Source organism: Phoca vitulina, unplaced genomic scaffold (genome assembly GCF_004348235.1).
Source record: "Phoca vitulina isolate PV1807 unplaced genomic scaffold, GSC_HSeal_1.0 scaffold5, whole genome shotgun sequence".
NCBI classification, from domain to species: Eukaryota; Metazoa; Chordata; class Mammalia; order Carnivora; family Phocidae; genus Phoca; species Phoca vitulina.
The window spans coordinates 76,310,290-76,333,500 of NW_022589708.1; the positions used below are offsets into that span (position 1 = coordinate 76,310,290).

Consider the following 23,211-nt stretch of genomic DNA (forward strand, 5'->3'; position numbering starts at 1 on the left):
AGGAGCAAATGTTTCCATGTCCTCTCATTTTACTTATTTAATGAAAACACACACCTATATTATTGACTATGTGCTAGGCATCGTTTCAAGGAATTTACAAATAACTTACTTAATTGCCACCACATCCCTATTGGGTTGCAGGGGGTTTACAGTTTACCCTGTGATATTAACATCTACTGATTTCCTTAAGTTTCAGTTGCTTCCTTCTCTGTGACATCATCTCAGATTACCCTGGGAAGATTTTATGCTTTTTCTCCTATGCCCTCACTATATTTTGGACTTTCATCATAGCAAGGAATTATACTGTTTTAACTTGTTTGCATGTTTCCTTTCCCAACAGACTTTAAAATCATTAAGGGCAGGATCCATGCATTTTATCACTCTAGAACTAGCAACCATTCCAGTACATAAACATGTTTAGTATATTTTTGCTGAATTTTTAAAAAAGAATGAATTATATCATGTACGAATGAAAAGTAGCATGTCAGAATGAAGGAAGCATATCAGACTTCGTATTTTTCTTGTGAATGATTTTGCTATAAGAAATGTAGTGGCATCTAGCTTAAATACACATTATCTTTCTTCTTAAAGAAAATAATAATTGTCACCCTTCTATGACTACCATCTGAACAAATATCAAAATTTAAACTTGTGGGTTAGCCTGGTGATGGGTAGTAAAGAGGGCACAGTCTGCATGGAGCACTGGGTGTTATACGCAAACAATGAATCATGGAACACTACATCAAAAACTAATGATGTAATGTATGGTGATTAACATAACATAATAAAAAAATAAATAATTTAAACTTGTGATATTTAAACATGTATATTTCAGAGATATATTTATAAATGCATAATGATCTCAACTCTAAAAAATCCTTATTCATTGTTTTCAGGGGATTCTAGAATCATTTTTACTTTACTCAAGTCAGGAATAGTAATGGTACTAGACTCAGAAATATAAAGTGAAAGACAGTTTATGGTAAGAATTTATAGAAGAAAATACAAATATCATATAATCATTTAGAGGAATCTGGTTGTAAATCAAAGAATAAATCACTCAAGGGTCCACTTAGGTGGTGAAGAGAATACACCCAACAAACATGGACTTTGGAGTCAGAGCTGAATTTGAATAATCCGTTGGCTACTATTTATTTATTTGTTTGTTTATTTATTTATGCTACTTTTTAATCTTTGATTAGAACATGCTGCTATCTAGATCTTGGTTTTCCTCTTTTATACAATGGGGATAGAGTTGCTTATTTTTAAGGTAGAGTTGATGATTAAATAAGATAAATTATGGGACAGTGCACAGATCCTGGCAGTTGAAGACATTCAGTACTTGTCAGTTCATGCCTTCCATCCTCGCCCCATTCCTCCAGGATTTTTTTACAATTTCATTATCTTCTTGATCACTTTGCCTGTAACACCTGGTTTATGTGACCACCCCCCACTTAGTACCACCTTTTAGAAAGCAAGAGGATACTCTTCTGCCATTTCTTTTTTAGCAAGGGCCTGCTGTTTAACCAGCAGATTATACCCTGATGGGACAACATAAGATAAAGGGTTTAATTTTGAGATCCATATATTTTAAAACAGTTAAGTAAATTACTTCAAAAAGGAGTCTGGCATCTCTACAATTTATATTATTTTATAATTTCAAATTGGTTTTAATGGGATTATTTTTAAAGATATTGAATCATTTTTCTATCCTGGAAAAATAAAATGTTCTTCTTCCCTAACTATAATAATTCTGTAATATTGATCTTGTGATCCTTTATCAAAAATAATGAAATTGTTCTAATGTAATTAGAATCACAATTTATTTTCATGCTGCAAATGTTCTCTAAGTGGGTAAGATGAATTGAACCCTCATTTGCTTTTAATTAATATTTAATTAGATATTAAAGATCAGAGAAATGCTTAATTTTCTAACTTTTATTCCATTTACTGTGATTATCTACTTGGTATGATAATGATAATAAAAATGATTATTTGTATTCAACTTTCAGTTTACAAAATACTTTTAACCTAATAGCTAATTAAATCTTTCCCAGAATACATTGAGATATATGTTACTATCAACATTTTATAGATGAGAAAAATAGTTTCAAAAGGTAAGTTTGGCCAAGGTCACAAGGCTTCTCTATGTAAAGCCAGGACTCCTTAATTTCCTCTATTATACATAATATATTAGGATGTTAATTGTTCTGCATATATTTCCAGTTCAAATACTGAATGTAATTTTAAGGGCTACCTTAGATTAGATACTTGTTTTTAAAAAATAGTATTTGATTTTGTTATAAAATATAAATATAATATTGGAATAAACAGTTACAGCAATAAATGTCATCCAGCAGTGCATTGATAAAGTAAAGTACACATAGGCACACAGAGACTTCTATAAAGAATACATTTACAATCTGGAACTAGGTGATTTTATATATTCTGACATTATGTAAAGATATAACAAAGGTTGAGGACATTATGCTAAGTGAAATGAGCCAGTCACAAAGTACAAATACTGTATGATTTCATTTATATGAGGTGCCTCGAGTTGTCAAATTTGTGGAGACAGAAAGTAGAATGGTGGTTTCCAGGTTTGGTAGAGGTGAGAATGGGAAGTTGTTTACTGGCCACAGAGTATTAGTTCTGCAAAATGAAAAGAAATCTGGAGATGGAGGGTGGTGATGGTTGTACAACAGTGGGGATGTACTTAAAATACTTTCTTGAACTGTACACCTAAAAGTGGTTAAGATGGCAAATTTTCTGTTTTGGATGGATCAAACATAGGGAATCAGTGGCACTTTTTACTTCCTTTGGATTTTAGTAAGTAATGACTAGTTAATAGTGGAACATCATGAGAATAAAGACAATTAACCGGGTTAATGAAATAAGACACAATCTGGTAATGACTGCTAAAATATTGTTCCAGCACATATCCAGGTATCTTCCATAGGAGAGTTTATGTTTGAACAAAATTCTTACCTCAGGTCCTGAAATGGGTCAGCTCTTACGAGGGGGGTCTCCACTGAATGTTCAAAAAGTGCGCCTTCAGGCCCTAAACAAAGCCAGAGATGCATCATTTTACAAAAGTAAAACAAATGACATCAAACTAATGAAACATTTAGTCTATATATTAAAACACAAGTAGATTTTGATCTTGTTGCTGAATTTGTACAGGTGTGAGCAAGAAAATGTAATTGATGTATACAAACTAACGTATAGGATTTTTAAGCTGTTCCGGTAAGTTGAAATTATTCTAAGAGTGTCAGTGGCACTCTTTTACAAGGAGCTATAACTCCGTAACTAGTTTTTAAATGTATGACAATTACTTAACATAACCAGTTAGTGATATTTTAGTGACATGTAATCATTGTAATGCACACAAGTACAAGGCAGGCATAAAGCCTATTATTGTTATTATTGTTAAATATTATTGTTAAATAAGAGCAGCAATTTCTCTATCATTGAAATTGTCAATGTTCAAATTATATGATCTTACTTCTATTATTACTATTTGGCCTCAAAGTAAATATTCCTCAGAACCTATTTGCATATATTAAAAGAGATGCTTCATAAATAGTTTCATAAAATAATAAATCATTGATTTTCAGTGTAACTATATTTCCCTTATGTATGCATTCATATTTAATATTCCCAACTGTGATTATATAAAAATATATAATTGACGTAACATCTCTTTCTTGTGGAAAATAGAACATATTGTTTGGGGTCATATAATCTAAATTTTAGACAGGGAAAAAACTTCCACAACAAAATATCATTATATAAATAATACACTTAAATAACTCTATAATATGATCCTGTATAAATATTATTTGTATAAGGAAAGTATAATAATAAAAAAGCCCAGTGTTACAATGTTAACTTTTTTTAAAAAAAAATGTATCACCACAATTAGGCATAGTAAACAGTCTGGTCATTTCCGCTAATAAAATATCTGTAGTATTTGGATGATACCATCCTTCTTTCTCTTCTGAATCCTAGAATAATTTATGATGAATGGATACTCATGTGAAGATCTGTAGTAAGACCATGGTACAAAATGAATTGGAATGGTGGTGAAGACTTCACGGACAGAACCCAGTACTATGAAGTTCATGGATAGAACCCAACACTGAAGGGGAAATTGCTCTAGGCTGCTCTATTCTTCCCTACTCACAGGTTCTTTCAATTACAGAAATAGAGTTCAGCATGAATACCTCTGTCCAAACAGTGCATAATATATACCCAGACATCTGTTAGATGTTTATGTCTACACTGATAACTATTAAGATTGATTCCACACATGCATTGAGTACTTATGGACTGAAATGAGCTTTTCAAGTGCTACAAAAACAAAAAAGATTTCCATTGCTCCGCTTCACAGCCAGACCTTCACATGATGTCTCTCTTGCCTTCAATCCATTCTATTCTGCCACCGCCACAAACTGCCTTTCACCTTAATACTCCAAAGAAGATGCTCTTGTTAAGATAATCATGACCTCCAGGATGACATATTCAATGTCAGTTTCTGTTCTCATCTTTCCTGGACCCAAATTCTGGGAACACAGCCTTTCTTGGCATCAAGAAAATGGCTCCTATGACATTCCTCTTACCCCATTGTCTGTATCTTCACACTTCTCTTTAGTGGCTGCCCTTCCTTTACCTGGCTGGGCTCTAACACTGGCATCTCTCAAAGCTCAGTTGGTTGATGAGGCCTCCATTTATATCTCTAGTCAAGACTTCAACTATGTGCAATAAATAGCTCACATATCCAAGAGCTGACTTTGACATATCCACTTGGTTGTTTCATAGATACCTTGCATTTATGCATCGAAAACATTAACTGTCTATTCTCTTTGCCCTGTAAATGTGTTCTCTTCAGGCTTCTCCATTACCCAGAGAATAATGTCATCATCCAGAAGCAAATATAATCTTTCCATCTTTGATCCCTTCTCTCAATTCCTGCCACCTATTTGATCTATTGGCAAGTCTTTATATGTCAGTTCTTAATTTGGAATCATTATCTTCTTTCAATGACCATTGTTACCACCTAGTCCAGGTCACCAGGCAATAGATATTGCCTGAAGTACAGTTGACATCCTCCTAACTGGCCTTACTGTTTCCTCTCTTTCCTCCAAGAAATCTATTCTCCGTTATAATGATTATATTGATCTTAAGATGTATAGGAAATCAAAGAGTACCCTGTTTGAAACAATTCAATGCTCTTCCATTGCATTTAAAACAAATCCTAAATCCTTATAATGGCCAACAAGTACATGCATGAACTGGTTTCTCTGTATCTCCCCTTATACCAGGCTTGTTTCAGACTTAAATTCAATATGATAAAAAATAAAAATCATGAAATAATAGACATAGATAAGCCCAAATAGAACAGCTATCAAAATGAAAGTAAATGTTTTAAACTCCTCGTTAAAAACCAAAGACTGGGTTAAAAAAATAATTCCAGCCAAACCTCGCTTTCAAGAGAAAGGTAAATCATTTAATATGAGGAGAATTTAGGTTGGAAGGGTAATTTAAAGAGGTCATCAAGGTCCTCTTCTAGAAGTTTAGAGAAGTCATCCCGCAGGGAAGTGACTGTTGGAATCATATTGCAATTAAAAGGGGAATGTTAACACACTTAAGGGAAGCAAAGCTGGAGTAAATATTACTGGACCACTGAATTAATCAAATTGGAGCTACCTTGCCTCCAGACTTTTCATGTAAGATAATATATATTCTTATCATTTAAGCCAGATTTTTTGGGTCTTTTGTTCCTTTCAGCTGAAGATTGTTAACCAATGGGCCAGGTCATCAACTGTTCACAGAACTTCATTACAAAGTGTTTGGAGATCTTGGATATGTTCTTAAAGGATATGGTGATCTCTTAGCATCTTGTAGATAATCTGTCAAGTGTCTTTTTAAGGGACCTGGATTTATAATCTTTGTTTATGTTTACTTTTTCAGCTGTTGAAATCTTATTCTCCAGATCCTCTTTTGTCAGTGGCTTTGTGAGTGACTCCAGCATTTCTACTCCATCACTTCTGACTTCATGTAAGCCTGGTTAGCTGCACAGGTGCAAAGAAATTGAACTGGTTTATCATTAAATCTTGTTTTCCTCAAGGGAAATTGGATAACATTACAGGACTATGTTTTTCTTACTAAATGTTGGGGAACGAACCCAGCCTAGCAAATCACTGCCAAGGAATTAAAGTATATTTTCTGCCTGAAGTCAGTTCTGGCAGTGGTATAAAAATTTTTTTAAGATGAAATTTTGATGCTACTTCAGTAATATGTTCTATAAATGAAGTTAACAAAGGGTCATGCTATCTTTGGTCACTTGGTGACCAATTCTATTTTTAGGGGGAAAAATGAGACTGCTTAAAGGCCTTGGTCAATTTCAAAGTGAGTTGGTGAAATTATTTAATTTCCTCCATAAATATGACTTAAATACAATTCTTCAGTTTCCTAGCTGACTAAATTGAAGTTAAGACTTTTTAAAGAATGCTACTTTATTGAAATATATTTGACATATAACACTGTGTAAATGTAAGGTGTAAAATATGTTAATTTGATACATTTATATATTATAATTGTCATTATAGTGATAATTAGCATCTCTATCATGCTAAATAATGGTCCTTTCTTTTTAGTGAGTGCAATAATTAAGTTCTAGTCTCTTAGCAGTTTTGATGACTATTATACAATAATGTTTTCTATATTCATTATACTGTGCATTAGATCTCTAGGACTTATTTTTTTTTTTTAGATTTTATTTATTTATTTGACAGAGAGAGAGAGAGACAGCGAGAGAGAGGGAACACAAGCCGGGGGAGTGGGAGAGGGAGAAGCAGGCTTCCTGCTGAGCAGGGAGCCTAATGCGGGGCGTGCCTCCTTCAATTTCTTTCAACAAAGTCTGGTACAGTCAATGAGAGACCAGTGGGTATAGATATTTGGGGCTGTAGTGTGAAGGACTGAGGGGTGAAAGATGCTCCAGGTCACACATCTACTCAGTGGAGCAGCTGGTATTGGAACTCAGTTTGGTTCTCAGAAAGTTATCCACTTTTATTTTTAATAATTATCTATTATTTAATAATTTAAAAATAATTTAATAACTTAATAATATTTATATTAATTAATATTTAGATTCATTAATAAAATACATTAATTTAATAATTTAATACTATTTAATAAGTGTCTATCAGTATCCATTTATTAATATTCATTCATGCTCTACACTTTGTTTAGAAAAATTAACCTCACTTTTTCTTCCTGATAAACCTTGACGCATTTTTCTAGGACCAGCTCAAATTCGTCTTTCCTTGAGAAACCTTGTCTGACCCACTCTGTGTCTCTTTCTATCACACTCTGGCACAACTGATGCTTTTCTCCAGGCTGCTCCTGTAGCCTGTGGCCCAAACATCTCTTACAGTCCTTAGTGGACTGTGTCCAACCAATTAATTTATGTTAAAAGCTCTCCAGCTAAAATATAAACATTATGTAAAAGAAAGTATATCTTAATCATTTTATACTATAGGTATTTAGCTTGCTTATTAGCAGATAGTACACATTAAATCAATGTTAATAAAGTCCAGAGAAACAGTGTAGGTTTAAGGTAAATCAGTGTTTCTCAACTAGAGGTGATTTTGCAACCCCTTCATCCTCCTGAAAACTTTTGGCAATGTTTGCAGACATTTTGGTTGTCATAACTCCGGGGGTAAGAATACTACTGTATCTATGCATAAAGGTCAGGGATGCTGCCAAATATCCTGCAGTGCGTAAGATAGCCCCACACCTACACCAAAAATATTATCTAGCCCAAAATGTCAGTAGTGTTAAGGTTGAGAAAGTCTGAGCTATAAGAGATGAACTTGCCTGAGGTCATGTGACTAGTAATTGTTGAGGTAGGAATAGAATCTGAAAGCCAATATGCTTTGTATGGAGCAATAGCAGATTTCTGATGACCAAGACTCTTGGACAACCTAGCCATTTCTTTATCAGGAAATGATCAATTTCCTTTAAATAGATTCCTAGCATCCTTTATTTTAGTAAGAAATTCACACACACTACTGCCTTAGTGCATACTACAACACGGGTTATGATTCTTATATTTTGTTTTGTTAAGAATTATATATTACATAAAACTTTGTATGAGGCTTGAGAGGCAGTCAGACCTTACATAGGAAAAATAAGGAGAGAAGTCAGAATTGTAAAATTTCTTGCATTTCTTTAATCACAAAATTTAGGGAAGCTATGAACATACTGAAAAACTGAGAAGAGTCAAGATCTGCGTCAAAATTGTACTGTTCATACACTCACCACTCAGGTGGCCCTGGTGACAAAAACTCCATATTGTTATAATGGCGTAACGACAAGGAAAGTGTACAGTAATTACAGGTGCGGTGGTGTATTTGCTCTAGTTAGTCTCACTGGAGAGAAAAGGAGTTTGGAAGAAATTTGTACCTCAGACAAAAAAATATGAAAAGAAGAAGAATATAACTTATCTTTAAAAAGACTAACTGAAATGTGTGTGTTCTGGGGGAGTGGCTATATGGAACCAACATGTTATTTTCCACTGATTCTGGACAAGTTAACATAGGGAGTGTTTCTCAGCCTGTGGTCCCTAGCACTGAAGCATCAGCATCATCTGAGAACTTATAAGGAATGCAGATTCTCATGTCCCATTCCAGAGCTACTGAATCAGAAACTCTGGGGATGAAGCCAAGCAACATATATTTTGACAAGCCCTGATACATGGGTGATTCTGATACATACATGTGGGCGATTCTGATACATACATGCAGGTAATAAATAATATAGTTGCTTATCAATTTTTCTCACCTGTTCGACTAAAATTAACAACAAGACCTGGAAGAGCCCTAGGATAAGAAAAGTTTCACTGAAGGGATGCCCTGTGTGGGATGGCTTGGGTTTGAAGCAATCTGTCCTATTTCTTAAACTGTTTTCCCTATAGATTTCATTGCCCTGCAGTACAATAACACTTTATCAAGACCTCTGTTGCCCTCTGCATATATTAATCCACTTAATTCAGCAGTGCTAGTACAGGAGACATTATCAATCTAGTTTTATTTATTTATTTATTTATTTATTTATTTATTTATTTATTTAAAGATTTTATTTATTTATTTGAGACAGAATGAGAGAGAGAGCACATGAGAGGGGGGGAGGGTCAGAGGGAGAAGCAGGCTCCCCGCCGAGCAGGGAGCCCGATGCGGGACTCGATCCAGGGACTCCAGGATCATGACCTGAGCCGAAGGCAGTCGCTTAACCAACTGAGCCACCCAGGCGCCCATCAATCTACTTTTAAAAGTGGGCAAACAGCCTAAGAGATGAACTTGCCTGAGGTCATGTGACTAGTAATTGTTGAGGTAGGAATAGAATCTGAAAGCCAATATGCTTTGTATGGAGCAATAGCAGATTTCTGATGACCAAGACTCTTGGACAACCTAGCCATTTCTTTATCAGGAAATGATCAATTTCCTTTAAATAGATTCCTAGCATCCTTTATTTTAGTAAGAAATTCACACACACTACTGCCTTAGTGCATACTGCAACACGGGTTATGATTCTTATATTTTGTTTTGTTAAGAATTATATATTACATAAAACTTTGTATGAGGCTTGAGTCTACTTCTTAAGCCAGTTTTTATTTATGAGTATTGGTAATAATGTGTGAGAGAATAAAGTTGCCCAGTACAGAAAAGTACTGGGATCAATTTAACCAGTATCTGCCTTCCAATGTTTTATAGTCTTGACAGAAGCTCAGCAAGTACATTTCTTTTTTTTTTTTTTTTTTTTTTTAAAGATTTTTTTTATTTATTTGAGACAGAGAGAATGAGAGAGAGAGCACATGAGAGGGGGTAGGGTCAGAGGGAGAAGCAGGCTCCCTGCCGAGCAGGGAGCCCGATGCGGGACTCGATCCAGGGACTCCAGGATCATGACCTGAGCCGAAGGCAGTCGCTTAACCAACTGAGCCACCCAGGCGCCCTCAGCAAGTACATTTCAAACATGTTCTGCACACTTTTCCCCCCCAAATTTCTTCTTTTCAGTCCTAAAAGTGATTTCTATCAGAACCCCACCCAATTTTTATTTCCAAGAGAGACAAGTTTTTATAGAAGTAAAGGGATTCCAAGTACCTGATACAATGGGAATAAAAGAAACTTGGAAGAAGATTCTCTTGCAAAAGACATATGGGAAAGAGATATTAGAATATCATACAGATGATAGAGGAATTTATGATAAGTCTTCGGGTTACACCAACTGGAAAGAGATAAAGGGTTACAATATGGTGGAAGAAAAGAATGAGCAAAAATTTGTGAGGAAGATTTCATTCTTCTAGGAGAGTATCAAGAATTTAAAAAAAAAATATGCCATGGAGAAGAGTCAACAAATTCAAACGACTTTTTCTTACCTACCTGAAAAATTCCAGAGTAAACTTGCCAAAAGTAAAATATGCTTTTGTAGAAACGTATTCTATGGGATATTGTTTTCCTTAAGAGTTAGTACATATAAATGGATAAAGGAAATGTGATATTTATATGGGATGGAATATTACTCAGCCATAAAAAAGAAGGAAATCTTGCTATTTGCAACTATGGATAGACCATGAGGGCATTATGCTAAGTGGAATAAGTCAGAGAAAGATAAATGCTGTGTGATCTCACTTACACGTAGAATCTAAAAAAGAAGCCAAACTCATAGATACTGAGAACAGATTGGTGGTTGCCAGAGGCATGGGGTGGGGATGGGCAAAATGGGTAAAGGGGGTCAAAAGGTACAAACTTCGAGTTATAAAATAACTAAGTCCTGGGGATTTTATGTAAGTATGGTGACTATAGTTAACAATACTGTATTGCATATTTGTAAGTTGCTAAGAGAATAGATCTTGAAACTAGTATAACACTGTATGTTAACTACACTGCAATTAAAATAAAAAAAATAAAAGTTCTCCTCACAAGAAAAAAATTTGTAACTATGTGTGGTGATGGATGTTAACTAGATTTACTGTGGTGATCATTTCACAATAGATACAGATATCAAATCATTATGTTGTACACCTGAAATGAGTCTAATATTATATGTTAATTATATCTCAATTTTAAATATTACATACCAGTTACTCGAAGTTTATCTGTACCAACCACAACTTCCTTTTCATCGACAGTAAACAGTGCCTTGCCATCCTTGGAGTTGATCTGAAACTGTTGACTCTGGACCTCTACCATTTTGGGACCTGAAAAATTCATTAAAACATTTTATTATGAAGTGTTTACTATATGTAGTGTCAAAATCTCTATTTTTACATGTCATGTCATGTCACCCATGTCAAATTACTAAATATATAAAATCTGTTACCAATAGTTCTTTTAAATTCTATGATTAAACTTTTTATGTTCTAAGCCTAAATCTATATTATTAAAATTATGTCAAATATGTGCTAATCTACAATGCATATTGTGTAGAGATGCTGAATCACTATGTTGTACACCTGAAATGAATGCACTGTTGTGTGTTAACTATACTTAAACAAAAAAATTTAAAAAGCAAAACCAAAAAAATGTTAATCTAGATCAAATATATGAACAGATAAGTCATCTAAAAGTTAATTTTTTCAAGTTTACAACTTGCCCAAAATAACATATTTCTTCTACTCAGATTATTTAAATTTGTCATCTTTTGAGTACTACCCCACTAAGGATTTTGTATTCTGAAAACGTGAGATTTGTGAAAGACCATTTTATGAATGGCTCACTTTAATGGCCAAAGTCAACCCGGAAAATGAATCATACTCAGATTCCCTCCTCTGCCCTTATCCTCGGGAGAGGTCCTCACCTCTTACCCCCTGGAGAAAACAGACATCAGCGCAGAACATCTTCAAACTTCTGTCCTTCCTTCCCCTATGGCATTTTTGTCCCCGTCACGCCTTCCTTCTTCATATTTCAGTGACAGAGGCATCACTTTCTCCTCCAAGTTTCATCTCATCAGATGAGCTTTGGACTCAGTGACTACCAACTCATTATTTACTCAGCAAAGATTTAGTGGGTGCTCCCACGTGCTGGGCACTGGGGATACCGTGCCCTCAAGAGCATACCCGACCTTGTTCGATTTCCCTTGCCTGCTCTCAGGCATTCACGATTTTATGTTTCCTAATTAATCTTTGTGCTTCCAATCTTTCTAACCCTGGCAGCATAACAGGTTAATCTCTCTGGAACACAGCTCTCAGCATTCGTGCAAGGAACTACACGTGTTCCCTAATTCTTTTGTATGTTAGCTTTATAGTCTTACCTAGGAGAGTAAGTTTATTGACAAAATGGCTATCTTAGAGTCTTTGCGTGTGTGTCCCTGATGACTCCCAGTACTCATTAAAGTTGATGGATACCTAACCAGAAATTAAATAGAAGCTCTTCAATGAATACATTAACCAGTTTTGGATATGATCACCAACATATTCTTACATTATTTCATTAACTGGTATTGTAAAAGCCTTCAGTGATTCTTCATTTAAATATGTCTGTATGTGTGTTTGAGGCAGTTATAAAGTGGAACTCATTTTTTCCTCTATGTCTTAATCTTCTTTCCCTTAAGGAAGCCAGACTTTATTTTTTGGATAGTTGCCTGTATTTCTGCTCTTCTGCACTTTTACCCAGACTCAGTCACTCAGGGACTTAGCATCACCATTCACCTCTTCTGGGTCACTGCTATATCTTACATAGTCATTATATAAATACTGCTTTGCATTATTTATATTTATATTACATGACGAATATGAAGTTATGGGCATTTAAAATTGACAAGGAGAAAAAAACCCCTGGAATAATTTATCCAGTAAGACTTCACTGTTGAGCTTATTGGAGATTCATATAACAGTTCTAGGAGGCATTATTCAGTAAAAGGGGTTCAACTACATGACTGATACCTTTTCTGTAACCACTGGTTCATATACGGTGATGAACTAGTCAACGAGCTTAGGAGCATAATTTTCATGAGTAGCAATATAAGTAGTCATATAAACCCTTACTCAAGTCAAAGAAAATGCAAAAATGCAGCTCTTGATCTCAGAGTCATGAGTTCAAGCCCCATGTCGGGTGTAGAGATTAGTAAAAAAAATAAATAAACTTAAAAGACAATGCAAAAAAGTGAGTCTGTACTATTCAGCACAAATTTATGGCATTTTTAATTTTTTTTATGTTTAAGGTTCTGTGCTAAGAATTGAGGATAGATAAACAATTGTGGGATGTAGCTCACAACTTATAGGAGTTCCTAGTCCACTGAAGAAAAAGGGTATGAACCGAGTTCCAGGACAATTTAGGAATGGCTGTGATACAAGGAAGGCAATGTTCAATGAGAAACCCTGACAGGAAATCCCTAATCTATTCTTGGGGGTCAGGAATGGCACCCTGGGAAATGATGTCTGAGCTGACCTTGTAAAAAGAGTTTCTGTTTCCCTGATGAAGGGAGAATGAGGTACACCTGGTAGAGGGAAATACTTGAGCAAAGGCACAGAGGTGAATAAAATTCCATCTTCGTTTTATTAAAAACAAGGACACATTGAATGTTAAATTTAAACATGTTTTCACTTCAGAAAACACTATTCTCCAAGTGATGACAAGCCCATAATCACAGGGATAATCATCTCTTAAAATAACCGAGTTTCTAATCAATCTTTTAAATTTTATTAATATTCTACTAGTTTTTATTGACCTAGCTGAACAGGGATTAGAGCTAAGCAAATAATCCTCTTTTGCAGTGGAGTTCTTTAAGAAATAAAATTCAAATTCTACCTTGGTGATAAAAGTAACTATCTGGTAAAGTAAAATTTTTAATGAAAGGTTTTGGTACAAAGAAGGAAATGAAAAATGAAGGAAATAAATAAAGGAAGTTTTCATGATCTGACCAATTATGTTTGTGAAATCGGCTTAAGGGTTTTTGCGAGTGAAAATACAACCAAGTTTTTCCTGACATACAGAATCCTTGATAGCTTTAATTGGATATGTGACTTCCTCCTCATCCTTTCTACCTCAGACTCATCCCCCACCCTCTTCCCATGCATACCCGGAAAGGAGCCAGTCTCTGCATTTCAGGTTTCTCCTTCATTTCTTTTGCCCACAAATAAGTAAACACCTGTATGTTTTCTTATATCCCTTTCTTTCTTCCATGAAGGGTGGCATACAATAGATACTCTTCTGTACTTTATTTCTATTGCTTACAAATACATCCGGGAAGTCACTCCATATAAATTCTTAGATATCTTCCTCATCCTTTTTTACAGATGCAGGGTTCTCTGTCACGTGGATGTACTGTGGTTATCCAGCCATTCACCCAGACATATGGATATGTAAGTGGTTTCCAATGCTTTGCAATTAGAAATATTGCCACCAAGAATAACCTTTATGCATGTATTTTGTTTGGTTGAGGTGGTATCTTCAGGGTAGATCCCTAGAAGTGGGATTACTCGGTCAACAGGAGTGTGTATATGTACTTTCGAAAGATTTTGCCATGTCTCTGTCTGAGGGCAGCAGTTTTGGCTTTCCACTCCTCTGTGAGCATGCTGGTCAGATTCTTGGCAAGTTCTTGCTGTTCCTCAGGGAAGAATGGTACATGTCAACCCATTCACCGTCGGCATCCTCCTCTCCTTAAGACTGGTACTTTCCCACCCATCTTTGTCATTCTCTTCCTCTTTTTCAATTCTAGAATGTCTGCTACCAAGATGCAATCTAGCATTGAATTCTCCATATTGTTGAACTCTTGCTTCTTCTTCTTTTTTTAAGATTTATTTATTTTAGAGAGAGAGAGAGCATATGAGTGGCAGAGGGAGAGGGAGAAGGAGAAAAATCTCAAGCAGACTCCTTGCTGAGTGCAGAGCCTGATGCGGGACTGGATCTCATGACTCTGAGACCATGACCTGAGCCAAAATCAAGAGTTGGATGCTCAACCAACTGAGCCAACCCAGGCACCCCTTTGCACTCTTGCTTCTATCAAGGCCTCTGTAGGCTCACCCCAGAATTTCTTCTGCAACATCAAAGGATATGGTGATCAGAAGAGCTGAATCAAAGTTCTAGAAGATATCATCCCAGTCTTCTCTTTGTGTGTTCTACACTGGGCCAGATCTTGGAGGGGTCTTGGCCAGAGGACATTGAGCTGCTATCTGTGATAGCATTGCTTATTACTGTCATGACTACCCTGAATTTTTTGTCAATTACAAAATGGTTGGTTTCAGTTTTGAGCAATGATGATGATGCTGTGCTTGTGCAGCAAACAGAAGACTCTCAGTTATTTCTCTTTGAAGGGGCTGCAGAAACCTCTGCACCAAAGGATCAAAGTTAAAGAGAAAAAGCCCATAAATTCCCACCAATCTGGAGATAAGGTCTCTAAGCATCACCCTCATTTCAAACCTCTTCTCAGAGCATGCTGCGGGCTTTAGTAATTTATTTGCTGAACCTCAGGGAATCATTAATCAAGTGAACGGCTGAAAAGTCAAATGCCTCAGTTATTGTTCCGCTTTTGGCTCTTAAGTACACTCTTACAGTCACAGCCTGTTGCAACCCTGTGTTCGGAGCTTCTCTTTCCTGCAGCCCACTGCACTACACAGTCTTTCTTCTTCAGATTCTGAGTCACTGCCCCCTTTCTGCTATTTCTCTAGGAAGGATTTCAAAGCAGTAACATCTTGGTGACTTCAGAGAAACATGCAGCTGGGATAATGCTGGTATTTCTGGCCTCATTTCTAATGTTTCTTCTGCTGAGTTCAATCATTACATCCAAAGACAGCTTGACTGCAGATGCACCGCTGTCCCGTAATAGAGCGTGCATGAAATTCTGCAATACTATACTCATTTTCATTTTATTTATATCCTTTGTATTGGTCATGTTCTGAGTATATACATCTTATATTCTTTATATTTTACATTTCTATTCTTTATATTAGTCACGTTCTGAGTATATAAAATCTTTTGCAGAAGGTTATCATGGCAATGCTGAAGTTCCAAGAGCCCTAACAAACTTTATGGATTGATGAGATTCTTATCTCTCCGCTTTGCTATTCGAAGACCTGGATCTAAGACGGTGCGATTGTAGCAGAGGGTATCTTTCAGCATCCCGAAAAATGACTTCAATGTCTGGGTGGCAGTGACTAAATGGTGCCATAAACATTACCAGCTTCCCCACTGGGTTTATTCGGTTGTAATTTGAAAAGCTCCACTTGGATTGGTAGTGACTATAATGCTATAGAAATCTCTCAAGGTGGAGGCCAAGGGTCCTGCTTGATCAAATTCTGCACCTACTGCCAGTTGCTGGAAAACTGGTGCTTCCACAGGATACACTGGCTACAGCCAGGCTATGATCTCAGAAAACCCAGCTCCAAACCCAGCCAGCCCATCTGAGTGCAGCTTGCAAACTTCTGGGGGTGTTTTATTTTTAAGTCAACCAGAATTCATTTCTGTTATTTGAAATCAAAAGAAAATTAACTATGGTAACCAGAGCTGCACTTATGATTAGGAAGATTCCATTACTGTTGCTATGAGTTGATATCTTTCAGTTCAAGGATTTGAAATGAAATTTCAAATTGAAATTGAAATGAAATTATTGCTTGCTTGTCAATGTTTGATTTCTTTTGGGATTTAAGACTTTTGGTTTTGACTGTACTGGTCGCCATTTTTTCCAGGGGTTTAGTAATAAATAATTATTCATTTAATTAAGTGGGATTAATTTGGCTAGTTCACATAAATTACATTTTAATATCCAGGTTGGCTAAATTTAGCATCTTCCAGGAAATATGAGGCTGGAATGACTGTGACTGTGGGAAGTCATTTACTTGAAAATAACCTTGGTGAGCTGAGTCATAGTGCCTGGTTCAGGGTCCTTAATATAACAGAGGTTTTCCAACCAAAGTTTATTAAGAAATCACTAACTTTCACACTATATCAAGCATGAAACACCAAGGTTAAAACTCAAGATTTAAGACTAACAGTTTAAACCAAAGTAATTCTAGTAGGAAAGTTTTTTGGTTTTTTGTTTTTCTGTTTTGTTTTTTAAGTACATTTGTTGGTGACAAAAATGCAGGAACTAGGGTGGTTACTGGTGTGCCATAATTTAAGGAAATTTGACTGGAGAGAGGGAGTGCTATACTCTGGGCTGAGGGAAATAAGGCGTGGGGTTTGCTTTTCCTGCTAACTGCTAATTTCTACTACCTCCTGGTTTGGCTTTTTCTGCTATATAGCTGTGTGTTCTTAAGCAAATGAGCTTTCCAGTGCTTCAGTTTTTTCACTCATGCAATTGGAGACAGATTTATATTATGTCTAACTCTCTTGTATGATATATGAAAATCCATATTCAACAAAATATTAAATTAGGACATATTTCTATTAAATCATTTTTATAAGAATATAAAGAATATAAAGGGACTCTTTTACTTTTGGAGCTCCTAAGAGAGACGTGCACATTATTTATATGTTATTACTTACTTGACAGCATCTAGAAAGTAGCACATAGGCATCCAGTAAATGTTGAACAAATGACAAAAGATGAGCAAAGGTCCCTCAAACACTTAAAAGCTACAATCAAAGAATTTTATGAAAAAATGGTAAAAGATAAATCATAATACTACATAATTCATCAAGAAAATATGATTTGATTTAGACAAGTTCCAAGAACATGTATGCTGGATAAACTCAGATTTGTCTTCTAGGCCCACTGAGAATTTCACTGGACTTAGTGATCAAACTTCTAAGCAAAAGAGAAATATGATCCATTATTTAGAATAAGTTATAAAGATTAAAGAAGAACATAAAATGTAGAACTCCTGTATTAGCATGATAAAAAGGAATCATCAGGCTAATTATGTGGCTGCAGTTTCCCATGTAACATTATTCTGTTTTGTAAAAACAGTCATTAAAAAAGAGACACTGAAAGTTACCAGTCTGTATTAGGACCACCTAATTTCTTAGATTTGGCACATCTATAGATTGCCAATAGTATAGAGAATGTGTACATGTTCCTTTCACTGGGTGGTTTGCTCTTTTGTCATTTCTTCCATCTCTCTCTCTAACCGTTTTTATCACTGTGTGAGATTCCATGTGATCTCACTCCTGGGTGAGCCTACTCTCTGGTTTTAGCTGGTTGATGGGTGTACATTGCTGACCCAAGGGCAGTTGGTTACACACATGGTCCTCTATTTCTTAGAATCAAAATAACTTTACTTAAAATACTTCAGACTGTCTCCCCTGTGATGCCAATTATTCTCTGTGGTCAACACAGCATGAAATTTAGAAAATTCATGCTTTAAAGATTTTATTTATTTATTTGACAGAAAGAGAGAGACAGCGAGAGAGGGAACACAAGCAGGGGGAGTGGGAGAGGGAGAAGCAGGCTTCCCACTGAGCAGGGAGCCCAATGTGGGGCTCGATCCCAGGACCCTGGAACCATGACCTGAGCTGAAGGCAGTCGCTTAACCAACTGAGCCACCCAGGCACCCTGAAAATTCATGCTTTAATTGTTCATAAGTAACTTTGAATTCTTTAGAAGAGAAAAATGTATCCATTCAGCACAGCTCTCCATGGACCACTCACATACCAAGCATGGTGAAGTTCGACTCACCCACTTTTAATCTGCCTGTGACCTCTCCTTCAGAGTTGCGTGCGTTGACAGTCACATTCTGAGTTGACTGCAGAAGCAGAGATGAGTCCTAGAAAAGCATTTATAAAATTTGACAAAAAAAAAACGCATTTAAAATGACTATCTTTATATTCATACATAAATTTAGGATTTATAGGAGATAATTTCTCCATAGTCACAGATTCTGTGACCTTATACATATTTTCAAATCGTGGACTATATTATGTTAAAAGAGTAAATAAATGTACTTTTCCCCCAAAGTTTAAAACAACACATATTTATTATATCATAGTTTTTATGGGTTAGGAGTCCAGGCAGAATCTACCAGTGGTTCCCTTTTCAGCATCTCAAGGGGACTGCAGGGCTGAGGATTCATTCCAGGCACAGGGTCTTCTTTTAAGTTCATGTGGTTGGTGGCAAAATTCATTTCCTTGCTGCTGTAGATGTCCTAACTTTTTTTTCATAAATTATAATACTCTTATGGGTTTCTGCTGCTTGTGTGCACTGGCCACAATGTACCAAATTAGTTCTCAGGGTGAAGATCTAAAATCATCAAGTTTTAATCAGTGTTTTTTCTATTCCAAGGAATTAAAATTTCATTTCTTATTATTTATGTCCAAGACATGATATATTTTTGGAATATAAATCAGAGAATGGTTAGTTCTTCTATAATAAATACCATGTTACTTATTTTCAAAATGTAAAGTCTTTTCACAATTTCAAAAGAGCTTTTAAAATTTGTCAGATGCCTATGTTTTTTGAATTTTTTGTTGAAAGATAAAATGGCTTTATGTGCAGGTAAGTGCCTTCTGTGGTATCAAAGCTCTGAATGGGTGGTTTTGTTTTATAGATCGTTTGTTTTTATATAAACAATTTTCTTCAAAAAGAATGCAACAGTTTGGCTGTTGGATTCAGGTGGGTTTATGGTCCATTCAGAGGGAACCAAGAATCTTCCGAAGCTGCAGGGAATGATGTGATTTTTCAGAAGGAAAGAAGTTTCAGGAGTGCCTTGGAACTCTGGTATGTCCGAAATTCTCCAAATTGCTTTGTGGAAGCAGATGGATCTATCAGTATCTCACATTTTATCCAATGATGTGACCTTAATCCTTGTTTTTGCACTGTTCAAAAATAACTAGCATGACAATAAGAGTTAACAGTTTACCAATTTCTTCCCTCTAGTCTCGGTGTGCAGGGTGGTGAAGGGGGCACTCCGTGCAATCTCTGGGCTCTCTCAGTGGCGGCAGCCCCCTCCTCCATGGTACTCTGCTCTGTGAACTTCAGGTTGGCTGCTTTTCCTTGGACTCCCAACCATATCTTCTCAACTTGGGGAGAACGCCTGCCTCTGCACTGGTCCCCTCCCTCACTGTGGCCTTAGAAACTCTCCAGGCAGTAAACTGGGGCACTCCTAGGGCTCATCTCTTTTGTTCCCTTTCTCAGAGATAACTGTCCTGACTGCCACTGTCCAATATTTGAAAACCATCCTACTCCATTTTGGCACTATGACAAAATACCAGAGACTGGGTAGCTTATAAACAACAAAGATTTCTTTTTCACAGTTGTGGAGACTGGGAAGTCCAAGATCATGGTGCTGGCAGATTTGGTGTCCCACGAGACTCACTTTCTGGTTCACAGAAGGTGCCTTCCAGCTCACATGGCAGAACGGAGAGCTCTCTCAGGCTGCTCTGATAAGGGCACTAATCCCATCACGAGGGCTCCGTCCTCATGACCTCATCTCTCCAAAGCCCCACCTCCTAGTACCATCACCTTAAGGGTAGGTTTCAACATGTGACTTCCAGACCATAACAAAAACCATTGTTTCATATACTTTCTCAAGTTTTTTTAGTTGCTTAATAAAAGCGGGTAAATCTGTTCCCTATTATTTCTGTCTTGTTTTACCTGTTTTGATTTTATAATTTCTTGTTCTTTTAATAAAAGCCACTCAAAAATAGCTTTATCTCTGTGAGATTAAGTGTGCTTTTCCAGTCATTTTCAGAATGATTATTTTTACTTAGTTGGAAGTTAATTCTCTTTTTTATAGAGTTTATTTGGTATCCTTTATTTAGATGGAGTTTTCCTTATGTGGTTGCAAATTTCAGTCTCAAGCTCCCCCTGTGGATGTATTTTAATTTCTGGACTCAACCAGCCTGTCTAAAGGCTTTACCGTTGTTTTCATTCAGACTGCCATGTTTCTCAGTCTTGTAATGGTGGCTCAGGGCTTGTGTCCTCAGTGACATTTGGGTCTTGGTCTGGCATTTTTATGGGCTCCATCCCACAGATATACAGTTTTATTCAAGCCTGGGCAGTAGGTGCAACCCTTTTTTGCCTTTCACTGCTGTCTCATGCAGTAGGTCTGGCTGGAGTCCCAAGCAGTCTCATCAGGTGCCATTTTGGTCTCTATTCCTCTGTGGACATTGATGGTAAGCTGCCCCTGCTGCTTTCCAGGATTGTGAACTTCAAAGACAATCATTTCAAGTAAAGCTTTACCACTGTGTGTTTGGGCTTCATTTCATTTTTGACTATGTCTATATGTTTCTAAATACAACCTTTTTGTTTTATCGAATATAATTGCTACGTGTTTAGGTCAATGGGCAGGGTGGATGGTTTTAAATCATGAGCTCCAGGCAAGATCTTGACAGGACTTGTGAAGAGTAATCACATGTTAGAAGCCAGAGTACCATGTTGAATTATATTTATAATAAATTCTCTCACCTCAGCAATATAGATAAATGAATATATGTCAAATTTTGCAAATTCATTTCTGTAGTTTTATGGAAAATTACTTCCTGGACTCATTTTTGAAAAGCAAATGTAACTAATATATCAGTGTATACAGAAAATATAAAACATAATTTTGTTCAGGTAATCCTATTATTGGAAAGCCATATTAGTTACCAGATACTTTCTATTTCTGTGATCACATAATATTATTCCAAATGTTTCTGTAATTTTATGTATCAATTGACATATTTCATCAATCCGTCATTGTAAGACTTTAAAAATGATTATCTAAAATAATTTACACAATTTTGCTGTTTTTTTAAAGTATACCAGAGATGAAAAACATCTGATAAGTATAACTAAAAGTATTATTAAATCCAGAATAGTAAATTTGTTATGAACCAATCACCTGGTTTCAGTCACCAGGTTATTCTACCAGTCTTATCTCTTCAAAAATATGATAGGGGATCAGCCAACATAACTCTGGGGGGAAAGATGGCTAAGTTCTAATATTTAAATTCTTTGCTCACATCTGACCTCCCCTTTTACAAAAGCTTAGGTTCATTCCCCATGTTCCCATATGACAGGGGTATTTAATACATTTAAATGCCATCAGGATTAATGTAAGCGTATTATCTGAAGAAGCTCATAGAATCGGGCTTATGCATGTATCAGCCTGTCACATTCCAGGTCATCTGCCTGCTCCTACTCTCAACTGAGACATTCTCAGAAGTAATACAGTAGTGTCTAAGAGCTACTTATGTGCTTTGCACTTTCTAGAATCTCTCCTCCACAGTCCATATTTGGTAGTAGAGCTTGGTGATTGTTCTGATGTCCGTATATGGGTGTGGTTTATCTCGAAGACCACATGTGTTCTCAGTGGTTAGACTTTTGTATCCTTCCCAATTGCCCTAGAGTAGCTGGAAGAGCCTCTACATGTAGGAGATACTGACATATCCTTTCATATGTAGAAATATGACAGGAAAATGAAGAGTGCACTCTTCATACAATTGGTAAGTTGTTGTTGGATGAAGTTTAACATTTTGTTGGGATAATGCCACCTAATCAATAATTTGCCAAATGTTTATCTTTACTACAAAGTCCATAGCATCACTGAAAACAAAATAGAACATATTACAAAAATGGACTATATTTTATGCTTGGCTCTACTTGTTATAAATTCTGTGGAGGTAAATGAAGATAATAATAAAATAGATTTGTTTATAAAGTCACACAATTATTTAATGGGAATGTTTAATCTACTTACGGAGAATCCTACAGGACCATAATCTCTAATTAGCATAATTAGTGCAGAACATACTACTATGAAACTAATTTCTTTCTAAGCTTCTCAGATAATTTTAAATGCTTTGAAAAAGTATTCAAATTACCTGCACTAAAAAAGTTTAGATTATTTTTGGTAAAGGTTTTAATTACCAAACCTTTTTTATTATGGTCTAAATTACTGAGGCCACCAAATTCAGATCTAAAGCACATGAAAATGGAATCCTTTTAGAATGTAATAGCAGAGGGCGCCTGGGTGGCTCAGTTGGTTAAGCGACTGCCTTCGGCTCAGGTCATGATCCTGGAGTCCCTGGATCGAGTCCCGCATCGGGCTCCCTTCTCGGCAGGGAGTCTGCTTCTCCCTCTGACCCTCCCCCCTCTCATGTGCTCTCTCTCATTCTCTCTCAAATAAATAAATAAAAAATCTTTAAAAAAAAAAAAAAAAGAATATATATAAAAAAAAAAAAGAATGTAATAGCAGAAATATGTTCTACAACCTTCTAGCCAAGCTTTTTATAGGGTGTAACATCAATGTGTGTGCATGTATACATTTAAGAACCTCTTCTGAAATATGTT

General features: G+C 36.1%; 1 protein-coding gene across 4 annotated transcripts in view; it reads right to left on the reverse strand.

Moving 5' to 3' along the window:
- Positions 1–23,211, reverse strand: part of SGCG (sarcoglycan gamma) — a 130,044-nt gene that overhangs the window by 19,829 nt on the left and 87,004 nt on the right. For 3 of the 4 annotated variants that reach the window (XM_032403349.1, XM_032403350.1, XM_032403351.1), the window contains exons 4-6: positions 18,616–18,703; positions 11,141–11,260; positions 2,989–3,061 (exon numbers count right to left, since the gene is read on the reverse strand). In XM_032403349.1, the coding sequence (XP_032259240.1) occupies positions 2,989–3,061; positions 11,141–11,260; positions 18,616–18,703 (281 nt within the window). Of the gene's footprint in view, positions 1–2,407; positions 2,653–2,988; positions 3,062–11,140; positions 11,261–18,615; positions 18,704–23,211 lie in introns of those variants that run through there. The other variant, XM_032403352.1, reaches the window with a different exon arrangement.